The sequence below is a fragment of the Sceloporus undulatus genome, chromosome 5 (assembly GCF_019175285.1).
Source record: "Sceloporus undulatus isolate JIND9_A2432 ecotype Alabama chromosome 5, SceUnd_v1.1, whole genome shotgun sequence".
NCBI lineage: Eukaryota > Metazoa > Chordata > Lepidosauria > Squamata > Phrynosomatidae > Sceloporus > Sceloporus undulatus.
Window position 1 is genome coordinate 103,544,971 of NC_056526.1, and position 19,346 is coordinate 103,564,316.

The 19,346-nt window shown below is 40.6% G+C and overlaps 1 protein-coding gene across 1 annotated transcript in view; it reads left to right on the top strand.

Moving 5' to 3' along the window:
- The first annotated feature begins 3,228 nt into the window (after nucleotides 1-3,228).
- LOC121931522 (zinc finger CCCH-type antiviral protein 1-like) overlaps nucleotides 3,229-19,346 on the top strand; it is a 42,521-nt gene continuing 26,403 nt past the window's right edge. The window contains exons 1-2 of the mRNA XM_042469383.1: nucleotides 3,229-3,626; nucleotides 14,243-14,375. Coding sequence (XP_042325317.1) covers nucleotides 3,325-3,626; nucleotides 14,243-14,375 — 435 coding nt within the window. The 5' untranslated portion in view covers nucleotides 3,229-3,324. The remainder of the gene's footprint in view (nucleotides 3,627-14,242; nucleotides 14,376-19,346) is intronic.

Consider the following 19,346-nt stretch of genomic DNA (forward strand, 5'->3'; position numbering starts at 1 on the left):
TGAAGCAGTAGTACACACACTAGTAACCTCTCGCTTAGATTTCTGTAATGCACTCTACATGGGGCTACCTTTGTACCAAGTTTGGAAGCTTCAATTGATCCAAAATGCTGCAGCCATATTGGTCACAGGAACATCTAGATCAGACCATATCACTCCAATATTAAAATGTTTACATTGGCTGCCGATCAGCTTCCGGGCACAATACAAAGTGTTAGTTATTACATGGCTTGGGTCCGAGTTAAGGGAACGCCTCTCCCTACACAATCCACCCTGAACTCTTAGAATATCCGGGAAGAAACTACTGGAATACACAAAAACTAGATTAGTTACAACTTCCCACACAGCTTTCACAGCCGCAGCCCCAAACTATGGAACAACTTGCCAGAAGAGATCCGCCTTATTACTACACTGGAAGCCTTTAAGAAGGCACTTAAGCTGGATCTCTTCCGGTGGGCCTATCCATTTGATCTGCTATAAGTGATCCTAAAGAACACCCCCACTTCAGACTCAATAGTATGGGAACAGACGACGATTGGATATTTAATGATTGGTAGCAGTATTGCTGACCGTTTGTTTGTATTTTTAGATAATATTGTATTTGCATTTTGCACTGTTGAATTTTCTACAGTAATCCTGCCTTGATCCGCAGGGAGAGGCAGGAAAAAGAAATAAAATTTATTATTATTATTATCATCATCATCATCATCATCTACAGATTCTTTATACATGGATTCAAGCATCCACTGCTTGAAATTACAGTATTCCCCAAGAAAATATACATTCCAAAAAGCAAACCTTTATTTTGCCATTTTATATAAGGGATACCATTTTACTATGCCTATGTATTTAATGGGACTTGAGCATCTACAGATTTTGTTATCTATGGGAGCTCCTGGAACCAAACTCCAGCAGATAACAAGGACTTGTTTCCTCCCTCTATACAGAGACCTGTGTACACAACTCAAAGTTACTTTTCTAGTGTCCCACCCCCAGAATCCCAGTGATCATGTGCCCATAAAAGTAACTTTTCCAAGCTCTGATAAGAGTCCTAGGTCATTTCCATGGCAGGTAGTGGCTAGAATATTGCAGTCCCTGCTTGACAGAGCGGGAGGATAGAGAAGAGGCTCCTTTGAGCCTCAGCAGGTCTATTAAATCCCTGGGGTGATTTTGGGCAAGTCACACTCTCTCAGCCTTAGTGGAAGGCAATGGCAAACTTCCTCTGAACAAATCCTGCCAAGAAAACCCCATGATAGGTTTGCTTTAGGGTTGCAATAAGTTGGAATGGACTTGAAGGCAAACAAAACACGCCCATACATACACACAGGGTTACTCCCAAGAGTTGTAAGGTGGTTCAGTTGGTCAGTTGTGCCATTATTTCTTGGCAGATTTTAATCTTATTATTTATTTTATTTATTTATTTACTGTATTTGTACGCTGCCATTGAGCCCTAAAGGCTCTCAGAGCACCTTACAATTATTATTATTTTTAATTAGACAATTCCCTGCCCTCAGGCTTACAATCTAAAAAGACATAACACAAAAGGAGAAAGGAATGGTGGTGGGGCAGGGGATCAGGTCCCACAATTCTTCTCTCCCTCTGAGGCCTGGACCAAAGCAGATGGACTGGAGGGACGGCTCTGTTTATTAATCTAGGCCAGGCCCGATTAAGAAACCAAAACCTTTGAGAATGCAAACATTTGAAAGCAGTTGCGCCCCAAAGGAAAACAATCTGAGAGCCATTATTAAATTAGCTTCAAATAGTTCAGCTACCCAAGTCAAAGGCATTCTGATAAAGGCTCTGTGACGGCAAGTCCCGCTCACCCAACTAATTACTTATTGTGGCAGCCCTATGGGTTTTGACACCCTACCATTGCCAACCAAATTAACATTATGTGATGCACACTTCTCTGATAACGGCTATTTTTTTCTGGAAGACAACACCCTGGGGCTTCTTCCACACTGCTGTCTCAAAAGGCCTTGTAATGGTAAAGTGAATGTAATTCAAAATGCAGACAAACTTTTAATAAAAAAAAGAACTGAACTTTATTGTATAGCTGTTCCAACAAAATGTTGTTGGGATAAATGTGAATAAAGCAGTTGTTGTTTATGGCACTTGTGTTGCTTATTTAAGTTCATATGGCATGTGCATGCATGACGCAAGCGCTGCACAGCGTCCAGACCTCCGCATGCCGTGCTTCCATCATGGATGCGTCACTGTGCGCCACTGTTGAACTGATGATGTAGTCCACACACGCCAAAATGAACCCGGTTTTTCCTAAGGACTGGAGCGTAGCTTTTGCTCAGCTTCTGGCCTCTTAAGATGTGTGTGTCATTTGAACAGCATACTTCCAAAGTGACCCAAAGCAGCTTTATTTTGGCCTGTCTGTTCAGGCCCTTAGTTACAATTTCAGGGGCTCTCCAGACCACCCTAAAGGGTCAGGCTGGAGGTATCAGGTTTCCCTCCGGAGGGATCCAGCAGCAGCAGCCAAACCATGCGACATCCCTCTGGACCAAAAAGAACCCAGAAAAACCAGGTTCATTTTGACGCGTGCGGACTACAACATCAGTGTGTCATTGGCACACTGTGATTCATCCATGACAAAAGTGGGGCATGCGGAGGTCTGGACGTGTGCAGCGTTTGCGTCATGCATGTGTGTGCTGTATGAATGGTGCCGCATAAAATGGCACTGCCCATATGTTCTAAGTTCCGGAGTGTGCGTGTTCTGGAACCATAGACTTGTCCCCAGTCCACCGCAAACCAGCAGTCTGTACTAGGCCTTAGTTTCCTTAACTCTCCCCAGTGTATCAGTGTTACAGTTTTCAAGGACAGTCACACTGTCTTGGATACATAGATCTCCTAAAACAAACTACTAGTCCCGCCACTCATGCTAATTATAACCCTCGGGTTATTTTTTTATAATAACTCCCTCCCTTAGAGTATCTACAGTATTAGGTTTCAAGCCTGTCAACTCTGGACTTTAACCTCAGTTCCCTCTCTCTCTGGAACTCTCAAAACTACATCCCTCCCTTGGACTCAGCAAGATCCTCCAACTCTCTGAAGTCTAAACTCTAACTGAAAGGGGAACTTCCAACCTCCCCCAGTCTGCATTTCACAACAGTCCTTTTTGTCACCCTTTGTGTCATGTGGCTTTATCAATCATCTGCCTAGGATTCCTTTCTATCCCCACCCTTCATGTGGCAGTGTTAGGTTGTCACGGAGCTGTTTGCCTTCAGTTTCGATTCTCTCCAGAGCTGCAGAAGGAAAAGGTGGAGCCTAGGCTGGACACAAACAACCAAGCTCCAAGAGGCAGAGCAGAGAGTGATCATGGCTGATCCAGCTGTGTGTGGCTTTATCACAAAGCTCCTTTGCTCCAGTGGGGGCTGCTCCACTGTGAAGGAGATCCTTCCTCTCTTGGGGCTGCCAGAGCACCAGCTGGTGCAGATCTTGCAGGACTCAGGGCAGGAAAGATTCCTGGTCATTCAGCAAAAAGGAGGCCCCTGCCAGGTCCTGGCTGTCTCCCCTGTGCGCCTCTGCCGGGCCAAGGAGTGCTCTGGGTGCCAGCACCTTCACATCTGCAAGAACTACTACATCAAGGGGAGATGCTTCATGCCTACTAGTGGCAGAGGGTGAGTGTAAAAGCAAAAAAGGGAATAAGAAAGGCAACTGTTACATCACAGAAATGGGTACTAACTAATAGAGAGAGACGGAAATGGTCATGAGTGGCCTGGCACATGACCATATGCTAGCTAACACCCCAGGGAGAAGAGAGAGAACTTGTGAAAAGCAAACAAAAGTAGAAGCAAGTGTGATTTCACTCTGTTCTCTCAGTTTTCTGCAAGCTCACCGTTGAACTGATGAATATATTCTCCACTGTTTACTAAGGCCTGTTACAGACTGCCAAAATAAAGCTGCTTCGGGTCTCTTTGGAGGTATGCTGTTTAAATGATGCTTGGGTCCTAAATGTCCGGAGGTCGCGCCAAAGCCACACTCCATTCCTAAGCACTGGAGTGCAGCTTTGGTGCAGCTTCCGGATTCTTAAGATGCATGCATCATTTAAATAACATACCTCCAAAGAGAACCGAAGCAGCTTTATTTTGGCAGTCTGTAACAATTTCCTTTAGTGGTAGAATTCAAAGATATAGCCATGTTAGTCCGTAGAATCAGTATATGGAGAGATGTTGTAGCACTTTTGGGACTAGCTGAAAGAAAGAAGTTGGCTGCATGAACTTTCCTGGACTAAAGTCTACTTTCTCAGATGTATCTGAGGAAGTAGCCTTACATCTAGGAAAGCTCATGCTGCCAACGTCTTTCTTTCAGTTGGTCTCAAAGGTGCTGCAAGATCTCTACATACGGTATACAGTGGACCCTTGTTATACGCTGGGGTATGGTTCCAAGATCCACCGTGTATAACAAAATCCGTGTATGCTCAAGTCCCATTAAATATAATGGCATAGCAAAAATAAATAATGGAAAATCAAGGTTTGATATTTGAAATTTATACTTTTTTTGAACATTTTCAAACCGTGTATGCTTGAATCCGTGTATAAAAAATCCGTGTATAAGAAGGGCCGATTGTATTTCCTTTAGATCAGACCTGTGAAACATACGTCCCGCCAGGCTACTTTTGGCGGCCCACCAATGCTGGCCGCTCAAGGCTGCTGCTGCTGGAGTGGGAAAAGATGCCACTGAGAAGCTTGTGAGAGTCCGAGTGAGAAAGGAGAGGCCCCAGGGTTTTTTCCCTTAAAAATAAATGTTCAAATTTTAATTTTAATTTTTTTAAAAAATAATTAATTTAAAAAATCTTTAAAAACTTCACAGTTTACCAAATTTTCACTTTAACGACGTGAAGCTATGTTTATGTAAACATATTTATTCTGTGTGTACGATTCTGTGTGTAAATTAAAGGTACAAGTTTAATTTTGCTAGTTGTTTATGTTACAACCATTGCCATTACATTCAGTTTTTTATGGGAATGAGTAACATTACTACAGAAAACATTACTAAGTATTCTGTACGTCTGTGGTATGGGAGAAGGTAAATGGGTGCGTGTGACTTCCATGAGTTACCGCACCGGGCGACACCAACCCTAGGTTAGCCACTGCTCTCTGGCGGAGGAAACTTTCCTCCTCCACTTCTGCAGCTGTAATTTTGCGTGCCACAGAGGGGAATCCCTTTTCCCTGTTCTCCTCCTGCTCTTTCCTCGGTAGGAGTTTGTGGGCTATCCTCAGGTGTGGCTGGGAGGCAAAGTTCACAGGCTGGGCTGCATTATGGGCACCTCCAGCTCTGCCACTGCCACCGCACTCCCTACCCATGTTAATGGCTGTATCCTGGTGTGTAGAGTTGTGAGGTGTGATTAAGCCCTATCAGTGCTATTACTGTTGTTGTTGTTGTTGTGTGCCTTCAAGTTCTTTCCGACTTATGGTGACCCTAAGGTAAGCCTGTCACAGGGTTTTCTTGGCACAATTTGTTCAGAACCTTTGCTTTCCTCTGAAGCTGAGAGAATGTGACTTCCCCAAAGTCACTCAGTGGGTTTTACGGCTGAGTGGGGATTCGAACCCTGGTCTCCAGGGTAATAGTCCAATGCTCAAAACACTAAATCACATTGGCTCTTTCTTGAGGCTTTGTTGTTTTTTGTGGTGTCATTTCTGACTTATGACAACCCTAAAGAGAACCCATCATGGAGTTTTCTTGGCAGGTTTCTTCAGAGGAGGTTTGCCATTCTCTTCTGCAGAGGCTGAGAGAGTATAACTTGCCCAAGGTCTCCCAGTGGGTTTCACGGCTGAGCAGGGAATTGAATCTTATCCCCAGAGTCATACTCCAATCCTCAAATTACTATGCCATGCTTATTTGTAAATGTTGTGAATTTATATTATTGTTTTTAGCTATTATTTTTTTATGTCTTACATTTTTCTTGAATGTCCTCCATTCTGGTTATGGCATCCAGTCAGCCAGGGTTCTCCTCTGCTTAATCTTCTCCCAAGGAAGAGCAGGGAGGAGGAGGAGGGAATTGATATTAATTATTATTATTAATTATAATTAATCTATTAGTAATAATTAATGAATTAATAATTAATTAATTAATTAATAAGTAATAAATTAAAATTTATCCGCTGCCGATTTAAATTTTGTCCCCTACCTATGGCCAAGTTGTGCAAGTCTGTTTTAGATGAAAATATATCAACCAACTCTGTTTATTTAATAGAAATGAAAGATTAACTTCACCCATCTCTTTTGTCAGTGAGATAATTCACACTGAATTTAAAGAATTCATATATAAAGACTCATAAAATAAGGCAGAATAAAAAAGAATACTGTTATTTTAGGGTTATATTTATCTCCCATACACTCCTATAAAAGCAGCTATGTTTTGGATAAAGAGCCAACATAGCACAGTGGTATGACTAGAGACCAGAATTCAAATCCCTACTTGGTCATGTAAACCCACTGGGTGACCTTGGGTTAGAGTCACCATACGTCTGATCCGACTTGAAGGCATACAACAGCAACATGTTTTGGACAGTGGATTTGAATTTTTTTTTAAAAAAAAATTAAAAACCCTCATTTTTATTAAACATAGAAAAAACAGCCATATACATATTTCATCTATAGATCTAAAAACTTACATGCACAAACAACAAAACTATAAACATACTGAACATCAATACAAATACAAAAACAAACAATACTAACACTAGTGACTTCCCACCGTTTAACTGATGAATATCTTCCACTGTGAAGTCAAAGGCTTTCACAGCTGGCATCCATAGATTTTGAGTGTTTTTCGGTCTATGTGGCTGTATTTCGTCAGCATCTGTGTCTGGCATCTATAGGGTACAGTATATGAATAAATTCCGGAAGAATAACCATGCTAGTCTGTTTCAGAAAGAACAGATTCTTAGTATTAATAATAATTTGTTGATATTAATTATTATTATTAATTATAATAAATCAATTAGTAATAATTAATGAATTAATTAATTCATTATACTACTTGTACACCACATGAATACAGTTATCTGTATGGTTATATATTGCAGAAAGTCCTGTAGCATTATGATGTCTAACAAAAAACAGTTTCAGAAAACTGCATGTTCATGGGAAGTGGAGAGAGTGGAAATAGTGGGACTGGTTCCAATGGATCTGGCGTCAGTACTGCCCATTCGCTCTGTGTTTAATGTGCATGAGATGGTGCTCTGTCAATATATGGGTCTCATATGTTGGGGGCAAGATCCTCCTCCAATGGGGGGGGGGCATTCTTGATGTTTGTTAGAGGATGTATAGATCTCCTCCTTAAAGTGGCTGAAAGTGTGGCTGGTAGATGGAGTGAACATTGCCAGGGCTTGGAGAAGTTACCTTTCTGAAACAACAACCTCCAGATTCTCCAGTGAGCCCAGCCACTAGTGATGAAAGCTGGAAGTCTGGGAGCTATAGTCCAAAAAAGCCAATTTCCAGCACCCATGTTGATTGAAGAGTGCATGGGAAGCATGTGAAATCTGTGTGTAAACTGATTGTAGCACTGGGCTTCTGGACTGGAGATAGTAGAAGACAAATGACTTCAAAATCCAATCAGAGAACTTTATCCCAGGGAAAACCAGGGATTTAAACAGTGATTCTGCTGTGAAAATCACACAGTCGCAATTAACATTTTCACACAACATCATGATTAAAGTGCCACTATCCCGGGAAATCCCATGAATAACTTGTTGCTGTTTATTGCCTGTTTATTCCTGGGATAATGGCTCTTTAATCATGCTGTGTGTGAAAATGTTAATTATGATTGCATGATTTTGGGAGAATTGCTATTTAAACCCCCGATTTTCTCCATGTGATAAAGTCCAGTGTGTGAGGGACTAGCTTTAAAGCCTTTGTTAGGAACTAATATGTCAAGAGACTTCAGTTTTTAAAGTGAGCAAGAGAGCTAGCAACAAGCCTCCTTTCTGGTGTAAAGAAGGGTCCTAAATCACAGTAGAGAATTATAGTATTATAATCCAATTTACTGCCAAGGCAACATCCTGTGGAATCTTGGGCTTTATAGTTTGCCGAGGCACCAGAGCAGCTCTCTGGCTGAGGATTCCAAATTCCCTTTCCTAAACAGCAAATCCCAGAATTCCATAGGATGTTGCCATGACAGTTGAAGTGGAATATCATGCTATAATTATGTAGTGTGAGAGGTCTGCATGAAAGGTGTGTCTCAGCCTGCTCTCTCTCCTTGGCTTGTGTGATTTGGCTCATCATACATGAGAATTAGAGTTGAGGTATATAAAGGGAGGACTCTGAAAAAACTAACCCTGTTCTGGCATTTGTGTAGTGTGTTTCCTTAAGACATGTGCTGGGAAAGCAACAGGATTCCTGATACTGTAATGTGCTCAGCCATTAAGCAGGTGTGGGATGGATGGCTACTAGCCATGTGAAGGGAATGGTTTTCATTGGCATTATGACTGGAGAGGCAAGGTTTAAAGTGTATGCCCCTCTGTCACGATGACAATCTATTTCCTTGCACCTACGTTTTTGTTTAGGGAGGCATTCCATATCACTGGTTGCTAATCCGTTATGATACCTATATGCCCACTTTGTTTTTACTGTACTATTTTAGAGATATTTTATTTTGTCATGTTGATGTTTTAGACTGTACACCATAATATAAATAAATGCTAATGCTAATGATAATAATAATAATAATAATAACAACCTACTATTAAACTAATATCAAACAGCCCTGAGATTTTCAGGAAGCTTACCGCTATCTCTGCTACTACATTTGGCACTTTTTCTGAATTGCAGAATCACAGTATACAAAAATCCAACTAGTGTTGTCTTTCAGCCAATATGGGAGCTCTTTGTAACTCTTTATAAATTGTATGCGAATTATTATTTGGATGGTTTTGCCCTGCTCCAAAATAATTATTGCCATTATCTGAAAACAATTCAGGAGGAAAGCTGGAAAAGTATATCTAATGCCTTGGCACTAACCTCAGACTTCTTGCTGTCAACAAAGTAAAACATAAACTGGAAGACTGGGAGGGAAGCAGAGTGACTGTGTGTAAGAGAGAGAGAGTTACAGATTTCATGCTTACTTTGACCATCAGTGGCTTTCTTAAAGTTAAGATTTCAGGCAGACATATTTTTTCTATACTGTACATAATTATTCTCTGGCATCCATCATTTATAACACTATAGCACTGTTGTAGTGGTTCCTAAAGTTTTTTTAAAAAGTCAAAATATCTTCACTTCCCAGAAAAATATGATATTGTTTTCTCAGACACCAGTACCAGGATGGTCTAGTCAGACTTTGACCCCCATGCCTTTGAATAAACATGGAGTAGAATTTGTTCCTATGTGCAAAGATGTCAGTGTGTTTAGATCTTGCTCTTTGACACCAATATAGCCATTGAGTCTCATGGCTAATCTCTTTTTGTAATCTTTTGTAAATACATTCTGCACAAATATGAAGACTGGGTTTTGAGCTGAAACCTCATGACCAGGCTGTCTGAAATATCAGTTCAGTTTGTGTTTAACTTGGCAACTTACGTTTTGATGCAAAAGCAGCCATATGGTCCTGAACTAGAAGGTGTTGCCAAACCTGTACCAGTTAATTGATGATAGCTGCATTTTCTACACTTCTGTGATTCTCAGAAGGTTGCTTTTAGGTCCTGAAAATGTGCTAAGTACAAAACAGCAGCCAGAAAGGGACAGCCCTCAGTAGTAAATCAGTGGAGAGCCCTGATCCCAAGTGGGAGCATGTGCCGTTTTGGGTTTTTCTGGATTATTTTGCTCAAGAATAAAAGTGTTGAGGTTAATCATGACACCTTAAAAATTCAGGGGGGAAATTACATACAGTTTGACCTGTCAAATGTCAGAAATGGCTGGATACCAAAATACTAGCTACCCATTAACAGAATATGGTGACCAGAATTTTGATAATGGACAGACAGGTTTGTACATATTATAGTACATAAAGCATCTTTGAAATACAGTCATTGTCCACCAGTCATGGGCCTGATTCTGGGAGTTTGTACATACTTTTGGATTGTTAAATGGCTTGGAGCAAAATCCCTCGAAATATACCTTTTCCCATAGCTGCCTGTCATTCTGCTGATGCCTTATTCCAGGTGCATACTTTACATCAGGCCAAGAAAGAAAAGAGCTTTGTTGGTGGTGGTTCCTTACCTATGGAATGCCCAGGATTAGTGCAGTAAACATGTCAGTAATGGTCGGGTTATTCATGTTAGGATTAGGCAGCTGGTTCAGTATCACTATGCTTTTCTCCATAGAAGTGAATAGCAACTACTTGTGTAGATGGGACAGATTAAAATTATTTAGGGTGAACATTTCCTGTCCCTGGTGATACTGGCCAATTAGACAAGCAGTCTTCTGTCTGCTATAGAGAGGTGTACCTCAAAGTCAATGTGTTCCTGGGCATGACTTCTTTAAGAGAAAATTTAGTATCAGAAGCAGAAATAACAAGGAAGGCATAGAGATAGATTCCTACATAATAGAAAAGAAAAGCATTTCAACATGTTTCAGCAAACTTTTTGTCCAAAATTGACACTTTGCACATGTGAAATGAACAACCAGGTCAGGTAAGTATTGCATAAGTATACAACAATATTTTGAACCTTCTAGAGACTACTTGAAAGCTTCTTTCAAAGTGCATCCAGGGATATTTTTCTGCACCAGCCTCTACTTTTTTATTGTTTTTATTCTGATGGAAAAACTTACAGATCTGTGTGGTAGGCTTATCTGCTTTCCCCGTTTCTCTCTGTTCTGATATTCATGTATTTTGGTAAGAGATTTGGAGGCAGCTGCTGTTTACTTTGCTGGCATACACAGCTACAACAGGATCAGCTAGAGAACCCGACTGTTTCCCAGTTTAAACTTGATTGCATTATTTACGACCAACACAATGCTGCAACCTAACATCATAAGTCTGTGTTTCTAGAGCTTTCCTTCACCATCCTCCGAATACTGATACTGCTTTGTTAACTGCCTTTGTGTTGATCCCGACTCATGGTGACCCTATGGATGAGACATCTCCAAGATCCTCTGTCCTCCACTGCTCTGCTTAATTCCTGCAATTCCATACCCATTACCTCCTTAATAGAGTCCATCCATCTAGCATGTGGCTTTCCTCTCTTCCTACTTCTTCTCCACCTTTCCCAGTATTATTGTCTTTTCCAGTTAATCCTTCCTTTTCAGGATGTGCCCAAAGTACAACAGCCTCAGTTGGGTTATCTTGGCTTTCAGGGAGGTTTCTGGCTTGATCTCCTCTAGGACCCATTTGTTTGTCCTTTTGGCTGTCCATGGGATCCTCAGCACTCTTCTCCAGCATCACATCTCAAATGATTTCCTTCCTATTGTCTTTCTTAACTGTCCAGCTCTTACAGCCATACATGGTAATAGGGAATATGATGGCTTGTATGATTATAATTTTTGTACTAAGTTGTATATCTTTGCATTTTAGAATCTTTTCATTGGGCCATACCAGCAGAAGCGGTGTGGCAGCAGCAATACTAGGGCTTGGGAGCATGGAGCAACCGCACACTCCTGAGCCCTAGTCCGTGCCAGCGCCACCATCATGGCAGGAGCCACCATGATGACGTGCATGACATACAGCATCCGCACGTCACACACAGGAAGTGGCGTCATAAAGCTGCTCTAGGCAGCTTCTTCCTGGCAGCAGATCATTGGCTTGGCCACTGCACGGCCATGCCAATGATGCAGAGGTGAAAGGGGCCGCTTCTTTCTCCTCTGTAGGGTTGGGGTGCCAGGCAGCATGAAGCCGCAAGGGCACCCCTTTTCCAGGCCAAAGAGAAACGGCATTTTGCCACTTCTCTTTGGTCTGGACAAGTGCCGGATTGGGGCCACAGGGCTGCGCATGCAGATACTGTAGCCCCAATCCAGTGCTTCCAGGGACAGCATAGAGCCGCCCCTTACTCGGCTGTCTGTACAGCCCCATAGCCACTCTCCCCATTCTTAGGCGGGTTATAGACCGCCGCTTTAAGGCGGTCTGCCGCCGCCGCCGTTTGCTCCGTAAGGGAGCCATCGCAGCCACACCATGCGGCTCCCTTGCAGAGCAAAAAAGAAGCTCCAAAATGGAGCTTCTTTCTGCGGCGCCCTAATGACGTCGTGAGGCGCCGCTGGCGTCCGATACGTAAAGATGGCGCCGGCCGTGTGGAACGGCCGGCGCCATATTGTACGGACAGAGTCCGTATTAGAGCCTGTGGACGTCCCAAGTGCCGGTCTGTAACTGGCCTTAATCTTCTTCTGATTTCCTGACTATAGTCCCCATTTCTATCAATGTTTGATGGGAATTCCTTTACTATTTCTATTTCTTCATTGTCTAGGTTGAACTTGTGAAGGTCCTCAGAGGTCATTATTTTGGTTTTCTTTATGTTCAACTTTAAGCCTGCCTTTGCTCTTTCTTGTTTTGATCTTCCTTATTAAGTGTTCCAGGCCTTTGAGGTTTTCTGCTAGTACTATGGTGTCATCTGCATATGATCGTTGATATTTTTTGTTGTTGATGATGTTCCTTCCGACTATTTTCAATCCTCCTTCTATGTCCAAGCCTGCTTTTCTTATAATATGTTCTGCATACAAGTTGAACAGATAGGGTGAAAGGATGCAGCTTTGTCTGACCCCTTTGCCAACTGGGAACCATTCTGTTTCTCCGTGTTCTGTTCTGACAGTAGCCTCTTGTCCTGAGTACAGATTCCTCATCAGGACTATCAGATGTGTTGGCACTCCCATGTCTTTAAAGGCATTCCATAGCCTTTCATCAACTATGCAGTCAGAGGCTTTGCTGTAGTCTATAAAGCACATGCTGGTTTTCTTTTAGAATTCTCTGGTGCACTACATTAGCCATCGTATGTTTGCAATTCCTTTCCTGAACCCCACTTGAACCTTTGTAATTTCTCTCTCCATGTATGGTTGGCATCTATGTTGATATGAATCTTCATTCTTTGGTCAGTTGAACTAGCTGTCTTTTTATTTGAGATTTTGGAGTGATATTTTGCAAGTAGAACCACTCAGGAATTAACTGTTAAGACATCAGTTCTGGGCACCACAATTCAAAAAGGACATTAAGAAACTGGAGCGTGTCCAAAGGAGGGCGACAAAAATGGTGAAGGGTCTGGAAACCATGCCCTATGAGGAACGACTTAGGGAGCTGGGGATGTTTAGCCTGGAGAAAAGAAGGTTAAGAGGCGATATGATAGCCCTGTTTAAATATTTGAAAGGATGTCATGTTGAAGAGGTAGCAAGCTTGTTTTCTGCTGCTCCAGAAAACAGGACCCGGAACAATGGATGCAAGCTACAGGAAAAGAGATTCCACCTCAACATTAGGAGGAACTTCCTGACAGTAAGGGCTGTTCGACATTGGAATGCACTCCTTCCTCGGAGGGTGATAGAGTCTCCTTCCTTGGAGGTCTTTAAACAGAGGCTGGATGGCCATCTGTCAGGGATGCTTTGATTTGGATTTCCTGCATGGCAGGAGGTTGGACTGGATGGCCCTTGCGGTCTCTTCCAACTCTATGATTCTATGATCAAATACTTACCTGATTTATACTACTCTTCAGCCACATCCATAAATCGTAGGTTTGTTTATTTGTTAATGAATTTTATTGTTCATTGTTCTTAAGTTTAATTGTTGATATATTTTAATGTCTAATTCATTAAATTAATAAACATATCCTCAAAAGAAATAGCTATCCTTTTTATTCTCTGCTCCCCCCCCAAAAAAAACCCCCGAAGATATTGCATGTGGGTGAGCTGAGTATATAGTCCAGTATATATTAGGAAGTGTTCTTTGTTTATTTTTCAAGTACGGTACTCCTTCTGCTTTCTCTTTTTGTATTTTACTATATTCATGTAAAAATGTCTTAATATGGACTGGGTTAGAGCATGAACCTTTGGCCAAATCTGAGAGATAGGCTTTTCTGCCTCAGTCTGCCTTCAGTAGCAGAGTCATCTGATTTATACCTGTAGAGAAATGGATGGGAAGAAGGTTTTCTGCCCCTGTGGTTGGGAGGTCTTTGATACCTAGCATGTAGTTATGGGATCATCTTAGCTAGGAGGTGGCGGCATACTACTGATGATGTGGAATCACGCATTCTTGCCCTGCCTCATGGGGAACGTATAGCATATGCACTTTGGAATACACATGGATACTCATACATGTCATATTAAAAAAGTAGGCATTTTTGTTATTTTAAAATGATTTTCTATACTCTTCCTTTTATTTTAGGGCTTGTAAGTACTCGCATGATGTTTTATCAGAGGAAAACAGAAAAATCCTGAAGGAGCATGGACTTTCTGGCCTCAACGAGAATGAATTACGAGTTTTACTTCTCCAGAATGATCCCTTTCTCTTACCTGAAGTAAGTTATAAAAGTACAATATCACCACTTAGCTTAACCTAGACTGTTTAATCCCTTATTACAGGGCTTCAGTAGGGGGTGGTTTTTAAATCAGCTAAAGAGAAAGCACAGTGAATGTTTAATAGGCTTATTTCAGAACTTTTAATAACCTCTGTTTCAAAACTCACTCAAACTCTGATATTCTGCTCTTCCTGAAGCTAAAACTGGCGTGAGAGCAGGGCATGTTATACGGAAATATTTGTGTTACTTGTTTTAGACAGCTAAACACCTTTTACTAAAAATCTGTTGTGGTCAGTGTACAGTGGCACTAATAATTTTGATCCACATGTTATAACTAATATAAAGTATTAAAGAGTGAACAGTTTAAATGCTGAATTCAGAGAATTGTTGTAAGTATGGTTACAAAGTATCAGTACAAAAATCTTTCATATGAAAACCATAGACATTTAATGCCATCATAAAATATATGATCTCCAACCGTATATCATTAAAATTGCACACACACACACACACACACAAACAATCAGTGCAGAGCAAAACAAAACTGCATTTCACCACAAGCTGAATCACTTGTACCATATTAGTAGCCAGTGGGTTTCTCTTATCTTCAACCACTGGAATTGTACACCAACAACAGCAGCTGTTTAGTAAATGGTGTTTGGTTCCCTGAAACAAGTAATTCAAATATCTTCATATAACATGCCCTGCTCTCACACTAATTAGCAAACATTTTCAATTTAGGAGGAGCACAATATCAGAGTGGATATTCTGGATGGATGCAATCCCTGTATTTAAATACACATACAAAATTCAGAGAACAAAATATAAAGCAAAACTTGATTTGTTTCTTTGGTGGAAGTTCCATGGTTTGCTTAGCTATTCCCACCGTGAGTAGCAGTGGTAGGTTAGCATGCACTAACATATTGTCTCACACTTGATAAGTCAGCTGTTTAGACCATCTGAACATGGCATGTGTATTTAAAAGCTAGTTTATTTTAAACAGTCATTAGCAAGACGGTGTTTGTGATTCAAACATAATGCTAAGCTGAGTTTGTTTGAAAAGGAAACCAAGATGGATTGAAGCCCTCTTCTCAGGTACACGAAAGGAGAGGGGAGAGGGAATCAGCAAACCTACAACTTCCCTTGGGCCTGCAAAGGTTTGTTTGCATAGTGTGCAAACAGAGATGGTGTCTTGGATATTGCTGCTGTTACAATTTGTACTGTGACATCTTCAATCCAGAATCACAATTCCAGTGGCCTATAAATTATATCTAGATTGCTTACCAAAAATTAATTTTAATAGCTTGTAGAAATACAGCGAAAGTGGATCTGAGAACATGAACCACCAGAGAGGTTTAACTTGACGTCCCTACTTCAGAATGAAGCAGAAAGCCTATTGAACAAATTACCTTGGTTTAGTTCCTGTAAGGGTTCTGTATTAGTACATATGCCAGTTGTGCTAGAAGGTGCATTTTTAACAGGTTTGCATAAGGAGGTGTCACTAAGTATGTCTTTTTTGATGGCACACTACTCCTTAGTGTTCTTGGTCTGATGCTCAGATGCACCCCTCTTTGCACAGTGCTATAGATAACATTAATAAAATTGATAAAAATGAAACCTGCCAAAGGCGTACATTCTACAGCATAATAACAAAAAATATATAAAACAATAGCTAATAATACAAGATAGAATTAGATAAAATAAGCAGGCAACAAGTTAAAAACATCAAAGATCAAATAACCCCATGCTAGCATATGAGACAGGAGATTGGGAGAGCTGAAAAAGATTATTGCTTCTAGTACTGTTGCTACTGAAGCCCTATCATCTAGCCACAGGATATTTTAATCCGCTTGTGGAATAGATCACTGAAAATGACCACATGCTTTTAAACAGAAACATTAAAACATTGTTGGAAGACATATATTCTCCTATCTGGAACTGTCTGAGTTCTGAAATCTTTATGGGAACCCCTTATTTCACTTCTGCCACCGTGCAGCACACCTGGTAAGGACACTAGAGGAGGCATTCTCAGTGGCCACTCCCAGGCTTTGGAACTCCCTACAAAGGTGAATGGGGCTATGCCCGTTCCTTTCCCTATTGTACTTTTTGCGGAATACTTTTGTGTGCAGACATGCCTTTGTCAACTCACTGGTAGCTGAGCAGTGGGCATTGTAGTATGGGTGCACTATTTTCTTCATTGATTTGTTTTTAATTTATGTGTTTTAATTTCATGCTGTAAATTGATTTATTTTTGTATTTTTAGAATTTAGTCTTATTATGAGCCTCTATGAGTTCCATTTTAGAGAGTAAGGGAGAATGTAAGTCAAATAAATAAGCATAAACATTTATGCTGAGAGCCAGTTGTTTTGAGTGTTGGACTAGGATTCTGCAGATCAGGGATTCCCAGCACAGCCATAGAAACATATTGGGTGACCTTGGGCAAGTCACATATTCTCTGCCCCAGAACACCCCGTGATACATTAGCCTTAGGGTCACCATAAGTTGTAAACAACTTGAAGGCACATAACAACAACAAAAATAGCAACAAGCATCCACAAACCTAAGGATTAGAAATCTCTTTAATATATATATTAGAATTCACGGTCTGTGTTGATATTCGAGAGAACTACATAAAGATGTTACACAGATGGTACCTTCCCCCGGTCAGAATTGCCAAAATGTACAAAACTAGAGAGACAGACTGTTGGAGGTGTGGAAAGCAACTGGGAACTTTTTATCATATGTGGTGGTCTTGTCCGGTCATACAAAAATTTTGGAGAGCAGTACATAATTGTATTAAAAGTATGTATAATGTAAATGTGAAATTACTTCCAGAAACGTATTTGTTAAACATTGTCACTGATACTGAGGTTAGAAAATATTTGAAACCTGTACTTTATTTAATCACAACTGCAAGAATAGTAATTGCAAGAAATTGGAAAAACCAGGGAGAAATAGATGTAGAGGAATGGTTGATAAAAGCACTGGATGTGGTAGAGATGGACATGATCACCATACGGTTAAAAGACATTGTTAAATATGAGGAAAATTATGAAGATATATGGATACCTCTATCTAAATTTTGCAAGAAACGTTGGTCATGACTTAGAGTCTGTAAATATAAGGATATAGCTGGAGGCTAAGATATGGCAAGACGGGAAGAGCGGTAGTCTCCCCCGAGATCAAATAAAAGAAAATCCGGTACTCCCTAGATGTACTTGATATAACAGATATAAATAAGAGGAAGAAATGAGCTGTGGATACCATAGTACCTACTAGATAAACAGTAATGGAAAAGGGGAAACTTAATGAATGGTGCGGTAAGGAAAGCTGATTTAGATCGAGGAATGAAATAAGAAATTTATAGCTGTATAGATATAGTAGGAAGAACTTTAAAGCTGATTGAAGGGATCTGAAACCGGAAGACTCTCTTTATTTGTATGGTTTGATGTGTTGTTTTGTTGGTATATAGTCATTTATTTATTTTTGTTTGTCTGTTTTCTTTTTCCTTTTTTTTTTTTACAAGCTTATGAAAGTGAGGTATTATTCACGACACCTTTTTTTCTTCCCTTTTTTTCTTTTATGTTATGTGTTTAGTCAAAATGAATGTATATATATGTATGTAAAGAGTATTTTTTAAATAATAAAAAAAGAAACATATTGGGTGACCTTGGGCAAGTCACATATTCTCTGCCCCAGAACACCCCGTGATACATTAGCCTTAGGGTCACCATAAGTTGTAAACAACTTGAAGGCACATAACAACAACAAAAATAGCAACAAGCATCCACAAACCTAAGGATTAGAAATCTCTTTAATATATATATATATATATATATATATATATATATATATATACTTTTAACAAATTCTTTTCAACATGCAACAATATACAGTATTAACTTATCTACTGCCCACTCGAATCACCTCATTCACTTTGCCTATTACATACAACTTGCCTTTTCGTTCTGAGATTGTTCCTTCTGATTTTTCATCTTCAATCACTTTCAACTAAAAAAAATTCTGCATTTCCTCCTGTCTCTATGATGAACTCTCTATGCTGCTGAACTCTTGCAAACTTGCAACTTGTTCTCTTGATCCAATTCCTTCTTGTCTTCTAATCTCTCTTATTCTTTCTTTTCTGTCCTCACTTCTCAACATCTTTAATCTTTCTCTCTCTACTGACTCATTCCCCTCTGTTAAACATGCTTTCGGCCCAGTACAGACCAGTAGTTTGCGTTGGCCTGGGGCCCAAATTAGGGCTCCATAGGGCTGAGCGCCCATATGCACCCAGCCCTATTTTCGACACCCATGCATCATACTGCCACACCCCTGTCCACACGGGGTGCATGACGATGACAAAAACACGGAGGTGTAACCCTAAACCTAGAAGGAATGTTGCAAAACAGAAAAAGTCTAAGGGGGAAAAAGGCAATGCATAAAAAGAAGGTTTAGTTTAATGAGAGCAAGATAGAAAAAAAGAAATGGGTTAAAAATATTGCCAATCAGTAAGGCAGGCAGGAATACTAGGATCTGTGTACAGAGCCCAAAGATAGAGTAAAATGATACTCAAACCAATACAAAAAAATGCTAATATAGCCAATGTGTACTAGGCTAACAAACTATAAATCCCAACCAATGAGCAAAGTAAAGAGAGATGTTTGACATACAATATAGAGGTACAAGTAAAGTATTCAACAATTCCATAGGAAAAAATGGGAGAGATTACAGTGCAAGCCCATTACAAATATAAATTAGATAAAAATAGGACCAAATGCATTTCGACACTAAGGCGGGTTACAGACCGCCGCTTTGCGGCGGTCTGCCGCCGCCGCCGTTTGCTCCGTGCGGGAGCCACAGCAGCCACACCGCGCAGCTCCCGCACGGCCCGAAATAGAAGCTCCAAAATTGAGGTTCTTTAAGCGGCGCCTCTATGACGTCGCGAGGCGCCAGGGGCACACTCGCGACGTC